The sequence below is a fragment of the Mesoplodon densirostris genome, chromosome 11 (assembly GCF_025265405.1).
Source record: "Mesoplodon densirostris isolate mMesDen1 chromosome 11, mMesDen1 primary haplotype, whole genome shotgun sequence".
In the NCBI taxonomy this organism is placed as follows: domain Eukaryota; kingdom Metazoa; phylum Chordata; class Mammalia; order Artiodactyla; family Ziphiidae; genus Mesoplodon; species Mesoplodon densirostris.
The window spans coordinates 34857616-34881864 of NC_082671.1; the positions used below are offsets into that span (position 1 = coordinate 34857616).

At 40.4% G+C, this 24249-nt stretch overlaps 1 protein-coding gene across 1 annotated transcript; it reads left to right on the top strand.

Annotated features, from left to right (window-relative positions):
* The first annotated feature begins 899 nt into the window (after positions 1–899).
* IFNG (interferon gamma) lies at positions 900–5175 on the top strand. Its single transcript, XM_060112550.1, has 4 exons — positions 900–1013; positions 2168–2236; positions 2332–2514; positions 5041–5175. The coding sequence occupies exons 1-4, from the start codon at positions 900–902 to the stop codon at positions 5173–5175; spliced, it is 501 nt and encodes a 166-aa protein (XP_059968533.1).
* Positions 5176–24249: the final 19074 nt, after the last annotated feature.

Below are 24249 nucleotides of genomic sequence, written 5' to 3' on the forward strand. Positions count from 1 at the left end.
TCCAAACTGAGATGTACCATGGGTATAAAATGCACACCAGATTTCTAGGATTTAGTATGACAAAAAGAATGTACAATATTTTATTAATATTTTTCTGTATTGATACATATTGAAATGATATTTTGGATATATTGGTTTAAGTACAATAAATTTAAAAATTATTTTTCCCTGTTTCTTTTTACCCTTAGTAATGGGGCTATTAGAAAATTGGCTTGCATTATATTTCTGTTGGGCATTGTTGGTCAGAGCAACATAAATTTGTGGTAGATATTATATTAACCATCTTTGATGAAGGGCTCCCTACCACACTGGTTTTCTAACCACATTCTTTTCCTTGCTTTCTGGTCATTTGCAAGAAAAATTTTAAGAGGCACCCCCTTTGTAAAGGTTTGAGAGCCCCTAGAATTTCCTTTTTTACTTGCTTCCGACCACAAACGAATGATCAATGTAATCTCTGGATGAGGAATCAACATTTTACAAGGGCAAAGAGAGGAGGTGCACAAAAATTTCCAATCCTTGGATGGTGTGAAGTGAAAGTGCTTTCAAAGTATCCCACAAGAATGGCACAGGTGGGCATGATGGGTCTGTCTCCTCGTCAAAAGACCCAAGGAGTTGAAAGGAAACTCTTAACTACAACACCAAAATGCCACAAAACCATAGTTATTAATACCAACTAACTAGCATCTCTATCTGTCACCATCTCATCTTAAAAAACTTGTGAAAATACGTAATCCTGATGAGACTTCAACTAGGTATAAATACCAGTAGCAAAAGGAGACAGTACATTCTTCTGATCATCTGCAGATCAGCTATTAGAAAAGAGAGATCAGCTACATCCTTGGGACCTGATCAACTTAATACAGGAGCTACAACTACTTCACCTAACTCTCTCCGAAACAATGAAATATACCAGTTATTTCTTAGCTTTTCAGCTGTGCGTGATTTTGGGTTCTTCTGGCTCTTACTGCCAGGCCCCATTTTTTAAAGAAATAGAAAACCTAAAGGAATATCTTGTAAGTATGACCTTTTAATAATACTTGCTTGTGGTTGAAATGACTGATGTTTGATGTTGACTTGTAATTGTATCTATGATGGGCTCTCATCTCTAGCCCACAGTCATCTTGAGAAGACTTGGTGTTATTGTGACTGTTGTTGGCTGGATGTGTTTTTTTGACTAAACGATCTAGATAATACTTTAACTCTCTGCTCAATTTGCTATAGAGATTTAGTGAGGATTCATGAATCCTCCAAAAGATGGGCATAATATGGGTATACTTTATAGTGTTGCTAATTTTGTGTTGAGAATCCGTTCAATTATGATGTCAAGTAGTATGCATACTGAAAAAATGACTAGGTCTTTCTTTCTGATTTCTCAGGCTGCTATGATGGTGACAGTCAAAGGAAGGTCAAGATTAGCATTAAAAATGGTCATTTGAAATAACTGATCAATTAAAGTAGCTGAGGTCCTTAAAGCTTTGGCTTAAAAAAAATCACTTATAGGTGTTTTTCTCCAAAAAGTGGTTTTAAAATTTTACTGTCCCATCCAGATTGTCTGTGAATTACTCTTGGAGTAGTCATTTGCTGAGATTTTTTTTGTAGAAGTTTAATCTGCTTTCTATTTAAAAATTGTTTTCTTTCATTTTATGAGTTTCTTAACATTTTTACTTATGGTTAATTAAAATAGTTTTTTGCATTTTAAATATTTTATTATATGTCCAAAATTTAGCTACTATAATTACAGCTGGAGCTATCTTTTAAAGCTGACATAATACCTTATAGGAGGGCACAGGTAGAGCTTATAGAAACCTGTACCATAGCGTGGCAGTATTTTATAGTGAGATGGCTTTGCTGGGGTTTTTTACTAGACCTAGAAATACTTTCTGTCCCTTACTATAGTTATTTGGGACAACTGAAGTATCATCAGCCTTGTTGAGTTCATTTGTGAAGTTATATTAGTAAATAAGAAAGCTAAAATAGCATGATAGCCTTTGGCTGTATCCAACATGATAGCTTTTGAGAAAACATTGTTAGAACTAAACAGAGTGTTGAAAAGAAAATCAGTGAACATTGTCAGCATCCAAGTTCAATAAAACTTGAAGTACAGTTTTAGGGCAATTTATGGACTGATTGTAAACCAATGTTTTCCTGTTTTGTTTTGTTTTCTCAGAATGCAAGTAACCCAGATGTAGCTGCTGGTGGGCCTCTTTTCTTAGAAATTTTGAAGAATTGGAAAGATGTAAGCTGAACATTTCCATTTGGCTAATTTTCCTATTGCTTATTTTCTGATGGATAAATTCACATCAACTTCTCTTTGTGCCTTTTTCTCCCAAGGAGAGTGACAAAAAAATAATTCAGAGCCAAATCATCTCCTTCTACTTCAAACTCTTTGAAAACTTAAAAGATAACCAGATCATTCAAAGGAGCATGGATATCATCAAACAGGACATGTTTCAGAAGTTCTTAAATGGCAGCTCTGAGAAACTGGATGACTTCAAAAAGCTGATTCAAATTCCGGTGAGATGATCTTAATTCGTTTTTTTTTTTTTTTTTTTTTTTTTGGTTTCATTGCAGAGGCTCTTGCAAAGCACTTCATTCCCAGAAAGTAGAAATTAGCTACTGGGTACAGTTGTTAAAGCTATGAAATGAACCTGTGGCCAAAACCCGTCTTTACCAATTCTGTTTGTGTTTTGGGTGACTTTGCCAAGTCAGTTATGTGAGTCACTTAAATTTCTGATTTGGGAAAATACTGGAATTATGCCTACAGCACAAAGATAGGTGAATGAACAAATCAGTGAGAAAGAAGTAGTGAAGAAGTGGGGGGAGTATTGAAAAGCAGTTCTCCCATTGCCCCTTGTTTGTGTGTTGGAAATTCTCTTGCTTTGAATAGGAGGTTGCATGTCTTAATGGAAAGAGCAGTGGGAGGGCCGGGGGAGAAGATGTGTGTTGCTCCTCCCAGCTCAGCCACCAAAGAAATGTGTGATCTCAGATGAATCACAGGCCTGGCTGGGGCTGTTTCCTCATCTTAAAAGGAGCCTGTTGGGTTCACTATAATTTCTATGGTCTCCTTTGCTCTAAAATTCTACAATGCCATGGAGAGAAAATGAGAATGAGTTAGGAGAAAGGTATGGCCTTTGAGGAGACAAAGGTCCTCCTACAGCCAGACTCTGGTCAACCTCTCAGATCGTGCAGCCCAAGTAGAGGTGAGAGTGTTTATTTTTAGAAAAGAAAATAGGTAGAATTTATACCTTATGAAACAATTGTCCTACCAACTTTTGGATACTAGAACATCTTGGCTGGAGAAATCCTTAGGCTCCTCAGCTTTATCTTATCAAATTGCCTTGAGTCTTTAAAGTTATGGTTTCTAGAAGGTGAAAAATAACTTTGAAGCATAAAGATGTCACATTTTCCAAAATTTCATCTAAGAGACAAAGGCCTCCAGATTTTTTGGGGGGGCAGGGGGGTTGGCTTTGGTATAAATAGGCTTGAATGAGAAGAGGAGGGGTCCCGTTATGACGTGTGCTCTCAGGATTTGTGCCCAGCTCTCCCTATTACTGGGTCTGCCGCTCAGCAATCTCACATAAGCTCCTAGGAACTGAAATAAGTGCTTGCTCTTCAAGGTTTCTCTAGTCTCCAGTACGTTCGATGGTATGAGAGTGGCTTGGAAAAATTATAAGACCATTACTACTTCCACTGGTAATGTTTTCCGGTGTTCAGCAGACATCCATTGGTTGCAAGCTAGAGAATGAAAAAGCACTTATTCCTAGCCCAGTGCTGCCTCTGGCTTGCTGTTCAGTCCTGGATGAGTCTCTTAGTTTCTTGGTGATGCTTTGAACACTGGAAAGTTCAATTTAACACTTGTAAACACACACCCGGTAGAAACTTTTCTACTCTGCTGTAACTGGGCCTTGAAAAAAACAACAACTGTGGGTCCCATCCTTCTGGAAGCTCCAAGCCTCCTGCTTCACAATGGCAGTCCTGAGTGAACTCTCAACCATTGTCATTTTTTGCTCAATTGCGAACATATTTAAGGCATGTTATGCCTTTTAGTCCTGTAGCCTAGTCATTCTCAGAAATGTGGCAAGGTGGCTGCAGTGTTTCCAGCTTTAGAAAGACATCCAGTGGCAGAGCAAAGATGAAAGTAAATGGTCCTCATTTTATGAAGCATGACCTCACCTAAATGGTCCTATTGGGTAGAGTGAGAGAATAGTTCAATTTGCTGGAATGGAAGGCAGGGTACTGGGAAATTTACTTTCATTCCTAATTTTAAGTGTTATATTCCAGTAATTGATTATTGCCATGTAAATATGATTCATGTTTATTTTTAATCCCATTATGGAAATGATGAGACTAACCTAATTTGGGGGAAATTAAAAATTATGATTTTCATGTGACTTGGACTTGGTGTTTACAAAGTACTGAACCTATACCAGTGGTTTTCAAACTTTGGTGGTGCCTGAATCACCTGGTGATGTTAGTAACTACACAATGGCCCAGGCCTAGTCTGATTTCATACACCTGGGTGTCTGAGTTCTTCATTAGATCTCCAGGTTATTCTTCTACACACCAAAGGTGAGAGCCATTGGCTAGAGTAACTCATTTGATACTTATAGCAAAGACTAAGTACAAAGTGATAGAAGTGGTAGAGAGCCTAGAGGTCAATCTCCTCATCATTCAGAGGAGAAAACAGATTTGGAGAGGTTAAGTGACTAGTTTAAAGTCACATGTATTGTACACACAGAATTCAAACACACATTTTTTTGTCACTACTTCAGGGCTCTTTCCGCTATATAATTTTCAGAATTCTGTAGTGGTAAATTAAAGAATATGTAATGTGTCCCACCATGTTACAGCACAACTAGCAATTTAATTATAATTTTAGTCTTAATCACTGAAGAAACCAACATTACATATTAAGGTAATATATTGCTAGTGAAAATAATTTATTTTAAAGGAATACTTCTACTTTCTTGGACCATGACAGCAGAATATCCTAATGATCTGTATGCCTGAAATTAATTTTGCTGTTTTCTTTCCCAATAGGTAGATGATCTGCAGATCCAGCGCAAAGCCATAAGTGAACTCATCAATGTGATGAATGACCTGTCGCCAATATCTAACCTCAGAAAGCGGAGGAGAAGTCAGAATCTGTTTCGAGGCCAGAGAGTGTCGAAATAATCCTGCCTGCAATATTTGAATTTTTAAATCTAAATCTATTTATTAATATTTAATATTTTACATTATTTATATGGGGAATATATATTTAGACTTATCAATCAAAGTATTTATAATAGTAATTTTTATGTCATGAAAATGAGTATCTATTAATTTATGTGTTATTTATAATTCCTGTATCCTGTGACTATTTCACTTGACCCTTTTTTTTCTGACTCACTAGGCAAGTCTATGTGATTACAAGGCTTTATCTCAGGGGCCAACTAGGCAGCTGACCTAAGCAAGACCCTGTGGGTTGTGCATTTATTTCACTTGATGATATAATGAATGCTGATAAATGAAATGATGCCATCCTGTTGCTGCCTATTTGAGACTATGTCTGCCTTCTGAGCCACTGCTATGATGGCATGTCAGACAGCACTTGACTGTGTCAGGCAATATGACTTGTCCCCTGATAAAAACATAGCATCTCATCTCATCTCATGCCTGGTGCTTCAGAATATTGCTGACAATTGTGATTGTACCCAAATGGAAAGTAATATGTTTATCAATATTTAATATATATGAATAAAGTGTAATTTCATAACTATTTATGCTGTGTCAGACTGTTTCTAAAGTGGGGACCAGATTAAATGAACCACGGACTAATTAATTAGTAGAAGGAGAGTTATTTTTAGCTGTGGAAATATTAGAGTTGGATTAAGACCCATTAAAATTGGTGTTTCTCTCCGCTGGTGATTTGTTGGTTTCCAGTGTTCTATTTGGTAGCTGTTTGAGTTATCTCTCCAAAATATGGATGTAACTATGTAGCCATTTACTTCAGAGCTTCTTCTGTGGAAAGTAGTCCAAATTGTTTAGCTTGGCACACAAAGATTTATTTCTCCTTTCTCCCTCAACTCCCCATGGCATCCTTCATCTTGGCATCCCCTTTGTCCTCTGGCCACTTTGGGCAAACACCATTTGGTATGGAATAGTGAGTGGGAACTCTAGGGAGAGAGGCTTGGATTGGAATCTTGGTCCTGCCATTACAAGTAGTGTGACCCTCATATTCTCTAAGCTTCAGTTTCCTCATCTGATAAAGAATTGTGCCTTCCTCATAATATTGTGGGGAGAGTTTATTCTTTCACTCAAGAAATATTTACTGCAGCACCTACCATGTGCCTGGTGCTGTTCCAGGCACTTGAGATACATTTGTGAATGAAACAAACAAGGATCCGTGCCCTCGAGGAATTTAGAATTTAGCAAAGGGGAGACAGATAATAAACGAAATACACAATATGTTTGTAAATTGCATGGTATGTTAGAAGGTGATTGGTGTCATGGAGAAAAGGTAAAAATGAATAGGGGAACTGGGAAAACTACAGGTGGGACAAAGCACATGGGCTAGAGGTTTAAATGGAGTAATTATAATTGGCTTCATTGAGGAGATAACAATTGAGGAAGCACTTGTAAGAGCCAAGAGAGGATTCTAGGCAAAGGGAACATTTTTGCAAAGGCTCTAAAGTGGAAACTTGCCTTGAATGGTAAAAGAAGAGCCAGCACTCCAGTGTGGTTGGAGCAAAATGAGTCAAGAATATCTCTAATTTTTTAGCTGAGCAACTAAAAAGATGAAGTTGTCATCACCTGAGATGGGGAAACTGGAGGTAGCAGGTTTTGGGTGGAAAACTAGAAATTCAATTTTAAAGGTTAAGTTTAAGGAGTCCATTAGATTTCAAAGTGGAGATGCTGAGTAGGCTATTGGGTATATCAGTCTGGAGTTGAGAGAGAACTCTGGATGGTTGATGTAAATTTAGGAGTTGAAGGTAGAGCAGGTATTTAAAGACCTAATACCAGCTGAACTTATGAAGGTCATGAGTTTACATAATGAAGAGAAAGAAAGCAAAGTATTGAGTCTTAAGGCACACTATCTTTAAGAGGCTGGGGAGAGACCAACCAAAGAGACTGAAAAGAAATGGCCAGTGAAATAAAAAGACAACCTAAAAATGAGATGTCCTGAAAGCCAAGTGAAGAAAACATTTCAGGAATAAACTGTATTAAATGCAGTTAAGTCTGGTCAAATGAGGACTGAGAACTGAACACTGGATTTAGGAACATGGAAACCATTGCTGACCTTGGACAAGAGAAATTCAGTTAGAGGGTGAGGGTAAAAGCCTGATTAGAATGGGATTAAGAGAGACATTGGAGACAATAAACATGGATAACTCTTTTTAGACTTTTTTTTTTTTTTTGGCAAAGGAGAACAAAGAAAGGGGTAGATGTCAGGATACGACATCAAAAGAAGTTTTAAATTTTTTTAGTTGTTGCTTTTAAGATGGGAGTAGTATGTTTACATATTAGTAGAAATGATCTAAGAGTAAAACAATACATGATATAGGAGAGAGAGGAAAGAACTTCAGAGTACTTCCATGAGTAAGAAAGAGAGATGAACTGAGGACACAGAAGAATTGGCTTTAGGCAGGTGCACAAAAAATTTATCTTTGTTAACAGGTGGGAAGGTAGACTATGTGGGTTCTGATGTTGGTAGCTGAGTAAATGCAGTGGTGAGAACTTCTGGAAATTTTAACTGGTTGTTTAAAGTTTTCTCAGTGAAATAGAAAGCTGAGAGTGAGGTTCAGGGAGTGTTGGAGGCTTGCGAGAAGCAGAAGTATGGATCTATCAGGAGAGTGCAATGTGGATTACCAGGCAACTTTAAGGTCCCACTTGAAGTTCAAGGTCATGAAATTATGGAACACCAGTTGGTGTAGTTGAGTGTTTGTCTCTATCCACATTGAGCTGTGGGTGAATATATATAGAGAAGAGACAGACAGTTACATTTAGCAGACTTTGATTTGGCCAAGTAAGTAGGATAGGGAGAATGAGGACAAGGAAGTCATGGGGATACACAAGGGTGTACTCATGATGGTTCATGAACTGGTAATGAACTCTAAGCTGGTTAAGAAGGAGAAAGACTATTAACAAGTTTGCTGAAGAAAGGCAAAGAAGTGATTACATGAAAGGATATCTGCCCCACCTCTGGGCCCGAAAGACGGGTGAGAAAACAGCCACCATTTGAGGAGGATGGAAGGGAAGCAGTGTCTTTAAGGGAAAATCAGTTTATCTTTTGAGTATGAGGAAGTCAAGGATAGGATGAATTTGGTTAGTGCGGGACTGTGAATTCCAGATCCAGTGAGTTAGGGGTATGAGAGGAGGTCATAAAAGGGAATGTACATAGGGATGTGTTGTGAGTCTGGGACTTCTCATGATCACTAACATAAACAAGGATAATGGATATAATAGATTAATTCTACTGGCTTTGGGGTATATAGTGGGGGCACAATTGTGAGTGTCAAGGGCAGAAAGGGTTAGTTATCTGGGGCTTCCTTCTCAACTACTTTATTTAATGCTCCCACAGCAATACTGTTAAGTGAAATAGTTTATGTAAAAGCATCGGTTTAGTCCTTGACAATAATCAGAGGTCATTATTTTGATTGTTGGGTAGTAGCTGAATACCAGTGGGTGAGACTCGATCCCCATTCCCTGGGCTTCTTTTTCCAGTCTAAAGTTTTTTTTTGTTTTTGTTTTTTTGGCTGCACCGTGAGGCTTGCGGGATCTTTTTTTTTTTTAAATTAATTAATTAATTAATTTATTTATTTTTGGCTGTGTTGGGTCTTCGTTTCTGTGTGAGGGCTTTCTCCAGTTGTGGCAAGCGGGGGCCACTCTTCATCGCGGTGCGCGGGCCTCTCACTATCGTGGCCTCTCTTGTTGCGGAGCACAAGCTCCAGACGCGCAGGCTCAGTAGTTGTGGCTCACGGGCCCAGGTGCTCCGCAGCATGTGGGATCTTCCCGGACCGGGTCACAAACCCACGTCCCCTGCATTGGCAGGCAGATTCTCAACCACTGCACCACCACGGAAGCCCCAGTCTAAAGTTTTTATCAATCATTTCCAACAAAGTCAGCCTTCCCCATAAAAAAAAAAATATATCATTGTACAGCTACTAAAAAGAATGTCTTTCCTTTTTAGTTTTATTGCCTTCTTTTATTTTTCACTAAAATTTTATGTTAGCCATTATTAAATAGTTATACTGAATAGATAGTTGATTGGAAGAATTGGGGAGGATTGAGGTAATCTTGGCCTGTCTGGAATTCAATCGGCATCTGAATGCTTATAGAGAAGGAAAATATCTTCTCTTTTTTAAAGGCAGCATTATTTATTATATATTTTTTTAATTTATTTTTTTTTGGTTGCGTTGGGTCCTCGTTGCTGCACGCGGGCTTTCTCTAGTTGGGGCGAGGGGGGCTGCTCTTATTGTGGTGTGTGGGCTTCTCACTGCGGTGGCTTCTCTTGTTGCAGAGCACAGGATCTAGGCACTCGGGCTTCAGTAGTTGCAGCAAGAAGGCTCAGTAGTTGTGGCTCGTGGGTTCTAGCGCGCAGGCTCAGTAGTTGTGGCGCACAGGCTTAGTTGCTCTGTGGCATCTTCCCAGATCAGGGGTCGAACCCCGGTCCCCGGCCTTGGCAGGTGGATTGTTAACCACTGTGCCACCAGGGAAGTCCCGAAAAATATTTTTTTCTCTATCGTTTTAAACTCTTGACTGGGATCCTGTAACAAAAGACAGATTAACAAGAGAAAAGCATACATTTATTTAAATTATATGTGGCACAGGGACCTTCACAAGAAAATAAAGACCTGAAGAAGCAGTAAAACCTGAGTGTTTTTATGCTAGATTTGGTGAAGGTTGGAAAAGTGTAGTAAATGGTGGGACACTTAGCAAGGCCTGCTGCTGTTCAGATTCTCCTCTGAGTTCCTTGTCATCAAAGACTAGAATGCTCCTTTCCTCTGGTTATGTGACATGCTTCAGGAGAAGGTCAGAAAGTCTTTTCTGCTAATGCTTTTTCTCAAATTCCTTCAGCGTGAAATATTCAATACATCAAGGTGGCATATTTTGGGGTATCAGGTCCTGAACCCTGTCTGGCGCACAGGAGAAAATACAAAGGCAAGAGTTTCTTATCCTGCTCTCTTTGCCTAGAATGAGAACCTGGCAACCCCACGACAAGGCTTCTTTGGGGCAGATGGTGATGAAAGATCAAAGGTGAAAGTGCCATCATGATCAGAGCTGCAGATGTAAAGCCACATCAGAGAACCATTGACATCCTGGGTATGGCCACCCCCAGGGATGTGTAATAGATTGGTGTAAAATAATACTGATGAGTAACCAGTGAACATGTGCTATGTTTAAGAGCTCTTCTTCAGGATTCAGGTAGACCTAGATTTCATTACCTGCCAAACTTTAGGAAGATTATTGACTATCTTCAAGCCTCTTTTCTTTCATCTGTAAACTGGGAACTGTAAGGTCATCGTGAGGATTACATTTTTAAAAATGCATGTAAAATGCTTGGAAGAGGGAGAAAATGCTTTGTCAAGAGTAACTATTATTATTAATGCTATTTTCATTGAATACATCAATGAATCATTGTTATTAGCTTTCTCACCATGACAAGTTCTCTTTAGTTTTTCTTGATCTGAAGAATTTTCCCCTTCTAGGAGAAAAGGAAGAGAGAGCAAGTAGCAAAGGAAGTCAGTGAGTCAGAAGCCATTGACTTTACTTTGTTTTAATTGTGTTTTCATTGGCATCATATATCATTACTTAGGCTAATATGTAAGTTTTGTGAGGTTTCATGTCTCGGGGTCATCAGGGAAACATGAAATTTGGACCTGAGGTGTACAGGGCTTGTAAACCTGACCTAACTTCGGGGATTGAGGTCAGGAAGGTACAGAGCGTTCTGGAAGTCATCGAGAGGTTGTGACATGGCAGTTTTGAAGAGGGAGGGTAGGGAGCATCTAGAATGTCATTCAAACCCTAGGGACAGGTGTAGCAAGCATGCTTTTCAGAGATCTGTCCACAAAAGCCTGGATTCCCACTGGTGAGCTGGGTCTCCGTGGCAGCATCTTGTCCTTAGCAGGAAGCTGGCAGGAGGGTGAGGAGGACCAGGGTGCTGATCAGGTTATCTGGTCAAGTGCACTGGAACAACTTGGAAAGATGAAGGGGCAGGATCTTGGGGCTTGAAAGGTCAAAAGCGTGTCAGAATCCATCTGTTGCATCAGATCCCTGCTAAGCCACTGTGGATACAAAACGATATGAATATTACGTCCTGCCTATGTCAGTATTGGTCAGACCCCAAGGTATGGACAGGCTGAGACTGAAACCACAGAGAGCTGGGAAAGGCCAGGATAGGGACCTGACAGCCCACATTAGATGGGAAAAGAAAAATGTATCATGAAGAGCTTTGTCAGAAGTTCAATGGCCATGAATGGGATTAAAAACTCTATATAACTGAAGTTATGGCTCTTCTTAGATACTTCCTTTTCAGAAATACCAAGTTATTTTGAAGATCTGACACTGTCACTCATCAGTTGTGTGACCTTGACTAACTCAAAATGTATTGGGTGGATCAAATGGCACATTGTTTGTGATTGTCAGTTGCAAATTTCTATGGAAATGTGAGAAAGCATTGTTAGGGGAAACACTGACTGAAACCGCCCGCCCTGGCCAGACAATATAGTAACCACTTGCATGAGTTATCTTAACAACAGGAGGTCCTGGTAAGGAACGTAGGACTAACAAGCCACCACCAACTGGAAGAATTCGGGAAAGGTCAAAAGGAGACAGGAGACGCCAGTCCTTATGTCCTCCCAGAATCCTTCTCGCTGGAATCCATCTTGGCTGAGCGATGTGCGCACCACCAGGAAAGACCCTGAGTCAAAATGATTGGCCAGAGACAACCTGGAAACTAATTGCATCACCATAAAACCCAAGACTGCGAGCCACATGGCAGAGCAGTCCTCCTGGGTTCCCTTACCCTGCTGCTCTCCAAATGGGTGCCCCTTCCCTATAAAATCTCTTGCTTTGTTAGAATGTGTGTCTCCTCAGACAATTCATTTCCAAGTGTTAGGCAAAAGCCCACTCTCAGGGCCTGGAAGGGGTCGCCCTTCCTGCAACAGTATGATGCTAACACAGTTCTTTCCTGGGAGGAACTTTGTAATATTCTGGATACAAAGATTAATGAACTGCATGAAATGAGGAAATATAGCCTACTTTTTGATTCCTTGAGTTTCTTTGGGGCTTAAAGGATCAATTAAATTCTAATTTCTTGTATTTCTTTAAAACTTGTCAGCTCTTACTCATAGAACTTGCCTTAAGAAAGGCAAGTTCGGGATTTCCCTGGTGGTCCAGTGGTAAAGAATCTGCCTTGCAATGCAGGGGACACAGGTTCAATCCCGGGTCAGGGAACTAAGATCCCACATGCTGAGGGGAAGCTAAGCCTGCGCTCTGCAATTGCTGATCTTGAGGGCCTCCGCTAGAGCCCACAAGCCACAAATTACAGAGCCCACCCACCCTGGAACCCACATGCCACAACTAAAGAGGAAATACCCACATGCCACAACTAGAGAGAAACCTGCATGCAGCAACGAAGGTCCCGCATGCTGCAACTAAGACCCGATGCAGCCCAAAATAAATAGTTTAAAAAAAAAAAAGAAAGGCAAGTTTATTTTAAGAATGTGTAGTAGAATTGTCCTGAATCTTTAACTCATTTGTTTGACCTTGGAGTTCCCTCCCATTAAAATAGAATTTCTATGCTTGTTGTTAGAGAAAAGTGATGTAACAATGGAAAATGGAGAGAGGACTTTCAAGATGGTGGAGGAGTAAGATGTGGCGATCACCTTCCTCCCCACAGATACATCAAAAATACATCTACATGTGGAACAACTCCTACAGAACACCTACTGAACGCTGACAGAAGACCTCAGACTTCCCAAAAGGCAAGAAACTCCCCATGTCAGTCGCAGAGAGAGGAACACTCCCAAACTCATTCTACGAGGCCACCATCACCCTGATACCAAAACCAAAGATGTCACAAAAAAAGAAAACTACAGGCCAATATCACTGATGAACATAGAAGCAAAAATCCTCAACAAAATACTAGCAAACAGAATCCAACAGCACATTAAAAGGATCATACACCATGATCAAGTGGGATTTATCCCAGGAATGCAAGGATTCTTCAATATACACGAATCAGTCAATGTGTTACACCATATTAACAAATGGAAGGATAAAAACCATATGATCATCTCAATAGATGCAGAAAAACTTTTGACAAAATTCAACACCTATTTATGATAAGAACCCTCCAGAAAGTAGGCATAGAGGGAGCTTACCTCAACATAATAAAAGCCATATATGACAATCCCACAGCCAACACCATTCTCAATGGTGAAAAACTGAACCCATTTCCACTAAGATCAGGAACAAGACAAGGTTGCCCACTCTCACCACTATTATTCAACATAGTTTTGGAAGTCTTAGCCACAGCAATCAGAGAAGAAAAAGAAGTAAAGGGAATCCAAATCGGAAAAGAAGGAGTAAAACTGTCACTGTTTGCAGATGACATGATACTATACATAGAGAATCCCAAAGATGTTATATTTTAACAAACATGCTTGACATTCTTCTTATTCATTGTCAGAGTGGCAGCTGAAGAGTAGTACAATGAATGCAAGCAGGCAAGAATCAGAATAAAGCCCTTGCTCTTTAACCATGAGAAAAACGATATTAATGATGAATGAAAAATGAAAAATAATTTCTGTGTGTTCATGTAACTTACACATACTGCTATGGGTACATCAAAACCTTTATTAGTATAGATAGAAAAAAAGAATAGCAACAACAGCAAAATGGATAGAAATTTGACCATTCTTACACCTAGAAGAAGCTTTTGTGGGCTGGAGTACGTTTTTGGTAGAATCCAACAGCAATTTGTAAGTCTGTCTCTTGTCGTCCATACTGCTTGGGGACACCCACCAGCAGATGCTTAAAGTCATCATTATTATTTGCCCATCATTAGCTTTAAGAAGGTGAGCTTGCTGCTCTCTAGGAAGTACTGGTTATTAGCATATTCACTGGGGCTGGGCTACCTCAGAATCCAAGCATGTCACTGTAGAGTCATTCCAAATATGCTAATCCTCTTTGCTGCTCAGGTGTTCTGAGGACTTGGCCTAGACAACTGGAAATCTTTCTGAGAATTCAGGCATCCATTGGTGAGCTAATAGAGACCTAGCACATAAACGATCTATAACTTTAGGCCTTCAGGTTCAGGGAAAATGAGCCGATATTGTATAGTATGGAAACTTTAAAAAATGCTAAACAAATATAAGAGAGCAGGTAGTGTTACATGGATGTGTGGGTGGTCCTACTTTATCTCAGTTTGGTGAAGTAAGAGTTATCTTTAGCTTTGAAGAGCAGATGGTGTAAAATAAACAAAGACGTCTCAGCAGAATAGACTTCAAATGTGAGGAAGTGAAGTAAGCTGATTCAAGGGAAAAGCAAACTCATTTATCTCTAAGGTAAAGGTGCCTAGTCCACTTCACACCTCATGGGAGTGTGAGAAGAGGACCAATCAGTTAAATCGGAGTTTTCTAAATATAGCAATTTCCCGGTTCAGTTTAATTGCAATGTTTGATCATTAAGACACACGTGGGTAAGCAGATTCCAAAATCTGGCTCAGGAGTCAGGAAATCCCCATCATTAGTTTCTTTAGGCTAACACACTGGGCTTGAATTGGACATAACTGAAGAGGCCAGACCCCAAAGCCATATCAAGTCTGCAAGTGTACCCATGTCTATATTACAACGGGACACTATGACACTGATCAATTTATTGAATAATGTCGGTAAGGCAGTTTTTCATAATGTTGTTAAGACCAATGATTGTTTCCCTGAGTTATTTTTCTACTTTATTTTAATTCCTGACTCAAGGTTACTACAGATGAATCAGAAAAGCAAAAAACATCAACTCAGAGGAGGCAGCAACAAAGAAGAAAACACCATGAGTCACTGAACAACCACTGAACAACCACTCCCTCCCAAAGGGTCCATATGACTTTCAGACAGTAGTCTTGACACCTGGGACTTGGCATTTTTCCAAGGACCTAGAGTTATTAGATTTTTAACCTATGTGCATATCAGAGAGAAATGAATTGTGTCATTGAATTCCGGTTTGACCTCTGTTTAAAAGTAATTTTTTGGCTTTAAAAGATAAGTCTTGTGGTCGCCGCTGCAGGGCTGCTGTTTCGTCCCCGTTGCCCAAGAGCTCAGATGGGGTGACGAAAAGAAAGCCAGTTCATATATGAACCCCAGAGAAATATTTTTTGACCAATGACGACCATTTCCACGATGGGACAGTGACCCAGAGTCCCTCTTGAGGTGGGAGGAGGAGAAAAGAGGGGTTAGGGGAGAATTCTATGGCTTAGGGAAAGGATCGTTGCAAAGATCTCGAAGTCAGAAGAGACTGAGTTGGGAAATGAGGTTCTATTCTTATGAGATCTTTTTTCCTGCCAAATATCTTAAAGGTCACATAGTTATTAGTATAAGAATGTTTTTAACCACATAAGTTTCAGTAAAATCAAAATTAAATGTTAGTAAGGAAACCTTTTTTTTTTTTTAATTTTTGAATAGCAGGTTAGCAAAGAAGGAAAACTGCAGCCTGTAGGGCTGAATGACTTCTCGTTGTGAATGGCATAACACAGCCAGCGAAACCACAGACTGGGTTTTCTACCTTACAATGTGAAAACATATTTATTTTCGTCTTTTTCCTATCTCAAAGACTAGACCAGAATGTTGGTGTCAAAAACCGAATCACCAAAACAGTGACACCCAAAGTGGCAAAACATGAAGGGACTTGCTCCCGGCAAGGCAGGGACTTCTGGTGTGGCTGGAGAAGCAGTTTCCTGATGCTGCTGAAAAGGAGGCTTAGATGCTAGCTTTCTGCTCCTCACTAGAGGTAGTCAGTGGGAAAGAGGTAGTCGTTGACGAGATGACAGGAAATGGCTTCTCAGAAGTGACATGAGAGGCCATGTCTAGACTTATTAGATGGGAGAGGTAGGGGAGACAGGAAAGCAGGCTGGTAAAAGATTCGAGGGTAAGTAAAGGAGGGCTATGCTAATTCTGCTGCTCTGGACGGGAGAAAGGCAACGGCACAGGGCAGTGCGGTTAGAGTGGTCCCAGCTCTGGGGAAGACTGCTGTGGAGGAGCGGTTGGGACTTTATGTAAAGCATCTGTGAAATGGAGATGCTAGGAATGCATTCCCCTCTCCCGCCTCCCCCATACACTCTGCTAGGATACGCCCTGCACACCGTCCTCCGCATCTCCCTCTCACTCCTGGGGCCTGCAGCTCCCAGGCACCACCTCTGAAATGATGAGAGGAAGCAGCTTGGACAGATGTTACAGCAGTCACAGCAGCAGAAAAGCACTCAATGCAATCCATGCAGAAGAAGTTTTAATAAGATGAAAAAAGTAACAATTTGAAGAGCAATGGAGAAGAGTCCTGTGTCCATCATGGGCTCATGGTTGTAACTAAAATTAGAAGAAGAAAAGCTGAAAAAACACGGAGAATATGTGTCACAGCCACATTAATAAAAGAGACATTGGTCTAAAGTGCAATACTACACAGGAGAAGAAGTGATCACAGGGCTCTTGGGCTGGCCTTATATGTCTGCACACAGAGCCTCAGAGGAAAGTTAAAGCTGGGTGAGAACAGAGCTTTGGGTAAATTTGCGAAGTAGGAAACATGCATCCTGTCCCCACTCACTTCCTCTTTGCCAGTCTCCTTGTTCTGGACCTCAAAGCCCTTTGTCTACCCAGGATCCCTTAGTGTGATTGTACACTTAGGCCTGCCCTCCATCCACAAGGCCTCTTGCCTAGAGAGCACCCTCCTTGTTTCTCCCATCACAACTTTCACTTCTCTGTAACTCCCCACCTGGCTCACTCAACTGGAAGAAATCTGAGAGGCAATTTTTCCCTAAGGAGCCAGACTGAATGCAGGCCTTTGAGCGACTTATCCTAGGGATGTTGATGTTTTCAAAGAATATCCCTGTGTGTTAATGACATTCTAAAAAATCAAATACTAAGGGAGGTGCTTCATGCCCTGTAGCACGGGGTGGGAGCATTTTTGCACATCCCATAAATTGCGGAGCACCAGTGACTGATTAGTCTGCTCCTATGCAAAACTGTGAGGTCTTTATGGAGAGCATTTTAAATGAAATTCCTGGTCTGTAAACGCATTTCATTTTATGCTATCTTGTGCTATTCTCCATTTTATCTCTCAAATGGATTATCAGTTTTGCGGGGACAGAAACAATTTCTCATACATTTCTTGTACCACACAATGTATAGGAAGATATTCCACAAACAAACACCCCATTGTGTATTCAAGTGGGAGTATAGTGAACACTGTAGGAAGATTCACTTCAGGAAAAAAAAAATCTTAAGAGCGCCATAACCCAGGGCAATCCCACCACAAAGATGTAACCCTTTGGGAACTTGCACAAATTCAGTTGCATCAAATCCAGTTACTGTCACCATCACCCCACAACTAGATTTAGGTCTCTAAGAAAATGAATTAGCTTTTTATCCATTAGAGGAAAGTTCATTGAGCACCTGTATAATCAAGCACCATTATGTGCACTGATGATATTGAGACTTCTAAGAGGTGATTCCTGCCTGCCCTGAAGAACTCCTAATCTAATGGGAAAGCAGTCAAGCAAATGTGTTACTTAAGGTTCCTACAAAGTTCACAGATAGTTCAAGTGTTACAAAGTAACATAGTCCTGGGAGAGCTGCATTTTACTGGCAGCTCCTTTAATTCACAAATCATTGTCATCCAGCTGTCTCAGCCAACTGCTTTTCTCCTAAGGAATCTTTTCCCTCCCCTCTCACTGTCAGAGGGATGGTACCGATAAGACCCAGTATGATTGTCATTTTCTTGTAAAAGATAACGAAGACCTGCGAGAATGACAGAGATGCCATAAAGTAGTATGATAAAAATAGTTATTTCAGTTTTCTTTTGGGAAATAAAGGAGCTCAACATTTCTTCCCTAACTAATTCTTCCTTGTAAAAAATTATATAGCACTAACCTCACCTTTGTAAGGTTACTGATCTGGATTCTTGGACTCTTTAATCAAGAGAAATTGGTAAGAGACCAGACAAAAAATTCAGGCAAGGCTGTAGCACAAGGGAGCGAACACAAGTAACAGATTCCCTTGTTTGCTAGCTCAGCAGGGGCGAGCTGGTTCCTTAAATGGGATGAGGGTGGGGCAGATAGGTGGGTCAGCCGGAGGGGTGGCTTAGTGTTACTGTGTGCAGAGTGCATGTGCAGTACCCTGCTTTTGCTCCTGGCTCCTCAAGAAGTGGCAGTTGGGTTTTGGCCTTTCTGTATCTTGTTGTTCATAATTTGCCCCAACTGCACAAGCAAGCAGTTATTATTATTATTTTTTTTAAATTTAGGTCTAGCATTACCACGTGTTGATGAGTATACAGAGCAATGAATTCTTTTTCCTTTTTTTAAAAATTAATGATTTATTTATTTATTTTTGGCTGTGTTGGGTCTAAGTTTCTGGGTGAGGGCTTTCTCTAGTTGCGGTGAGCGTGGGCCACTTTTCATTGCGGTGCGTGGGCCTCTCACTGTCGCGGCCTCTCTTGTTGCGGAGCACAAGCTCCAAGCGCAGGCTCAGTAGTTGTGGCACACAGGCCACATGGTTGCTCCGCACCATGTGGGATCTTCCCAGACCAGGGCTCGAACCCGTGTCCCCTGCATTGGCAGGCAGATTCTCAACCACTGCACCACCAGAGAAGCCCCACATGCAGTTATTTTTAATCCCTTATAGTTTCTTTGTATTCTGTTGCTGGATGAGTCCAGGTGTAAGCACTGCAGAAAAGGGTCCCACCCACATCACAGGTCCCAGGTCCCAGCGTGTCTCACTAATATAGTTCTTGAAAAAAAAAAAAGATTTGATCTTAATCAGAGTATTATCTTTTTTCAGCACATACCTCAGGACCATTTTAGAGAACTTCACTGTTAAACTCAGTTACTGCCACCATCCCCCTACAACTAGATTTAAACTTCTAAGAAAACGAACTAGGTTTTCATCTATTTAACAAAAATTTTATTGAACATCTACATAACTATTATGTTATGCACAGGTGATATCAATACTTCTTTTTTTTTTAATTTATTTTATTTGTTTTTGGCTGGGTTGGGTCTTCGTTGCTGCGTGCAGGCTTTCTCTAGTTGTGGAGAGCAGGGGCTATTTGTTGCGGTGCGCAGGTTTCTCATTGCTGTGGCTTCTCTTGTTGTGGAGCGCAGGTCCTAGGCATGCAGGCTTCAGTAATTGCAGCACGTGGTCTCAGTAGTTGTGGCTCACAGGCTCTAGAGCACAGGCTCAGTAGTTATGGCACACTGGCTTAGTTGCTCCGTGGCATGTGGGATCTTCCCAGACCAGGGCTTGAACCCGGGTCCTCTGCATTGGCAGGCAGATTCTTAACCACTGCACCACCAGGGAAGCCCGATATCAATACTTCTAAGAGGTGAACCCTGCCCCAAAAGGATTTCTAATCTAATGGAAAGGCTCACAAAAACATATAATTGCAAGATTATAGCATGGTATGATGGTGATGCAAACAGGTTGCCACTGGAAGATGTGGTACCTGAGTTAATTAGGTGAGGCAGAGGACGAAGAACCTTCCAGGTATAGGATAGCAGATCTTGTTTTCCTCCCTTCCCGGAATCTGGCCCATCCCAAATCCAGGAAAATAAAAGGGCCTTTTTATGGCAACTCAAGGTAATAATAGAGACAGAGACTCTTGTAGCACCATGAAGATTTAAGAGAGAATGCCAAAGAGGGAGGCTCTGTAGACTGAATGTTTGTGTCCCTCCAAAATTCTTATGTTGAAATCCTAACCAGCAATGTGACGGCATTTGGAGGTGGGCCCTTTGAGAGGTGATCAGGTCACGAGGGCTCTGCCCTCAGGATTAGAGCCTTTATGAGACCCCAGAGACCCCCTCATCCTTTCCACTATGAGGTTGTAGCAAAAAGACGGTGTCTCTGAACAAGAAAGCAGGCTCTCACTAGACGCCAAATCTCTGGTGCCTTGATCTTGGACTTCTCAGCCTGCAGAAATGTGAGAAATCAATTTGTACTGTTTATACGCTGCTTGGTCTGTGGTATTTTGTTGTAGCAGCCCCAACGGACTAAGACAAAAGGTGATTTTTGGACAGTAGAAAAAGTCTGATTATATTCTTGAAGTTCCTTCTACAACCCTCCTCATTACCCATTCAGAAAGGAACAGGAGGTAAATAAACAGGGAGGACCCAGATGGGAGAGAAGAGAAGAGAGTGTTGGGAAAGGGAAGGGGCCACAGGAGAGGCTGCCCCTCGAAGTGGTTTTAGAAACTGAGACTGAAGAATCCCTTCCTGTTAAGTTGGGGCTGGCCTTCGGTAAATTGGAAGCTAATAACTCCATGGGAAGTTGGCTTATTTTATGTGGGTGTTTAATATCAAAGTATCATGTCTCCTTTCTGCTGGTACCAGGGTTATGCAGCCAGATACAGCGGCATGTACAAAGGTAAAAAGGAAAGAGAAATAATGATATCTTCTTCTTAATTGAAGTCTAGTTGATTTAAACATTAGTTTCAGGTGTACAACATAGTGATTCGATATTTTTATAGATTATATTCCATTTAAAGTTATTACAGAATAACTATGGCTATGTTTCCCTGGGCTGTGTGATATATCCTTGTTGCTTATTTATTTTATACATAGTAGTTTGTGTCTCTTAATCCCCTACTCCTGTCTCTCCCCTCCTCCTTCCCTCTCCCCACTGGAAACCACTAGTTTGTTCTCTAGATCTGTGACTCTATTTCTGTTTTCTTATGTTCATTCGTTTCATTTCTTAGTTTCGACATATGAGTGATAACATACAGTATTTGTCTTTCTCTTTCTGACTTATTTCACTAAGCATAATACACTCTAGGTCCATCCAAGTTATTGCAAATGGCAGAATTTCACTCTTTTTTATGGCTAAGTCATAAATAGAAATAATGATATCTTTTTGGGTTTCTCAGTATGTCTCAGTACTAATCTCTGTAAGTCTTTGGGACCCCCTTCTTCTTTTTTATCCTGTATCCCATCCTTCCCCTCCTCCAGAAGGCCCTTCTCTGTGCCCTGAGGAACCTGAGGTGAATCATCAAAAACATCCCCTGTATCATCAGCCTCTTCTGTGAATGTTCTCTTGCTTTCTAACTGAAACCTGGCTTTCTGCTGACGATGCCTCTTCCCTGAAACTGACTCAAAAGGTGACTTTTCTCTGTCACGGCCCTCGTACCCTGAGCCTGGAGGAGGAGTAGGTAGGCACCCTCTTTATTTCTCATTGCCTCATTCCTTAACTTCCTCTCTCCTGATGCTCTTGTCCTTCAGCCGTCTCAGTTACTTACCCCTGTGCTCACAACTTAGACCTTGTCACTGCCAACAGCTGGGACCTTGTGCTAATGTCAAGGTTGAACACTGTTTTCTCACCATTACCTCTTATGTGTACATAACTCTAGACTTGTTTCTTTATTTAAGATGGCTGTTTTCTTGCTCTCTATATATCCCCTGCTCGACCAGTCCCCGCGTCGCTCACATGACTATCCAATCCTCTTAATGACAGGGCTTAATTAGTCCCTGGTAACTGATAAGCCCACCTGATGTCAATTCCCCTTATAAATGGTAGCCTCCTTCTCCCCGAGTAGTGAAGACTGCTGCCATGTCCTGCCCAACGTCTGTCGCACATGGTAGGGTATTGCTCCAGGACCCTTTGTGTAAGATCCCCTGGAAAATAAACCACTGATGTCTCTGTTGTTGTCTCGAGGTTCTTTCTTCGGTCTCGAGGCTGGGCAGCTCCACGGCTTGCAGACCTGCGGGGTACAGCCCGATACCCGGTACCATTATCCTAACTCGATTTCACTGGAGTAGTTGGAATATAGAGGAAAGGACGTGGGCCTTTGGTTCTGACTGATCACCACATTTACCTTCCTGCCCTTCCAGAATGAGGATGAATAAATTCATGATAACACTGATAAGGTGAGAAAAAGGCAACAGAAGATGTGAGATTTTGACAAGTTTCTGATGGAAAGTAGGTAATGAGATACTAATCATAATCATAATGAGATAAATCAGATCAAAAGAGATGCAGCCCAGAACACAGGAAAGGCTACAGTGTAGGTGGTAGAAGTTTGTCCCCCTGCACTTACAAAAAAACAGGAATGGGAGGTAACTCAGAAATCAAAGAGAATAATTGAAAGCTGTGAAGGGAATACAGCACAAGCCAACCTTTACCTATCATGGATATGGTGAGAGGGTTTATCCCTTTGCTGAATCTGGGGAATATTCTGTCAAATAACCTGTACTAGAGGGCTTGGGATACTAGAATGGGAGATGACATTTAGGGTTTAGGAGCATTCAGCATGGCTCTCAGCCTAGGCACCTAAATTAAAGGCAGTTGTGGGACATACCTGCCCTCACACAAAGCACTTGGAATTGGCAAATTCTAGGGAAAAGCCTTCTGAGTGTTGGCACCTATAGAGGAACACATGCCAACTACTTATATTAATCGACCTGGTTCCCCAATTGTAAATTTGAAAATACAGGAAGAATTGCCAGTTATTTAAGGAAATCAGGAGTACAAATAAAGACCAAGTTGATCAAACAGAAGAACTGATTCCAGGAGCCAGAAAAGAACTTTACGTATTTTTAATTAGTACCTTCAGAACAATATAAGGTATCATATTTATAAAATTTTGAAAAATTATAAAATTGTATTGATAAAATTTAATAAATTCAAATGCTGAAATTAAAAATAAAATTAAAGAGGTTCCAGAAGAAAAGTTCAAGGAAATCCCCCATAACATAGAGCAAAATGACCAAGAAGATGGAAAAGATGAAATAAAGTTAAAAGGACTAGATGGGTAATCTAGGAAGTCCAGCATAAATATAATAAAATTTCCTGAAGAGTGAAGAAAGAAATTAGAGAGAAAGCAATTATCAAAGAAATAATGTAAGAAAGTTGCTGATATCTGATGAATGATATGTCTTTGGATCAAAATAATCCACTGAGTTCTAGTATTATGAATTTTAGAAATCCTACATCTAGACACATATGAAATACCAGGAAACCTAAGATAAAAGAAAGACTGTATAACTACCAGAGATTAAAATAAGTCACTACAGGGGATGAGAATCAGATTGGTATCAGACTGCTCATCAGCTAGAAGACCTGAAGTTCTGAAAATAATTTTAAGTATGGAATTGTTTACCTCCTCAGATATGACTACAGTGTGGAGACAGGGTAATGGTATTCTCAGATACACTAGATCTCAGAAAATTTACTTTCTACACACATCCTTTGTGTAAAACATTATTTGAGATGGACTCTAGCAAAGCAAAACAGAAACCTGGAGAAAAGGCAGGCACAGGGTCCAATAAACTGGGGCTTTAAATGAGAGTGCCATGAAAAAAATAAAATTCTAGATTAGCAGTTGTACAGCAGGCTAGAGATAAGTTAGTGAACAGGAAGTCATAGGCTATGGGAGAACAACTCTGGGAAGAATGTGGATTTTCTGTAATAAACGGTATGATTAAGAGACTAGAGGAAAAAGAAAGATCATTAGACATTCCAACATGAATAAAAACGTCGTATGAAAAAAATCATTGCTTAACAGGAAGAAAGCCAAAACTGAACAATTATAGAGCTATAAGAAACGAGAACTAATCTGAACTTGATTCATCAAATGGCTCATATTTAGTGACACAGAGTTAACATCTTTGGGTTCAATCCAATTTTATTTTAAATAATAGTTAAATATAATATAATTAATGTAATACAACTATAATATTTTGGACATGAATTGGAATCAACCTATGGAAAAACCTCTGAAAAAGTGACATTGTAGAGAACAGATTGCAAATTTTATAAGCCTTAACAATGTAGAAGTAGAGCTTTAGATAACAAGTTGGATAGTGGAGGGAAGCAAAGTGAATTATCTTATTTTACAAGTGGGAGTCAAAGATGGATCAAGAAATACCTATATTGTTTAAAATTACGAGTATGACCAATAAAAGAAGTAGAAACACTGCAGGCTGGCAGCCTGGATTGAAAAAAAAGAAGTAGCGATAAGTATTACTAAGAAAAACTGGGAGGAGGAGAGAACAAAGGTGGATAAACATCTTCA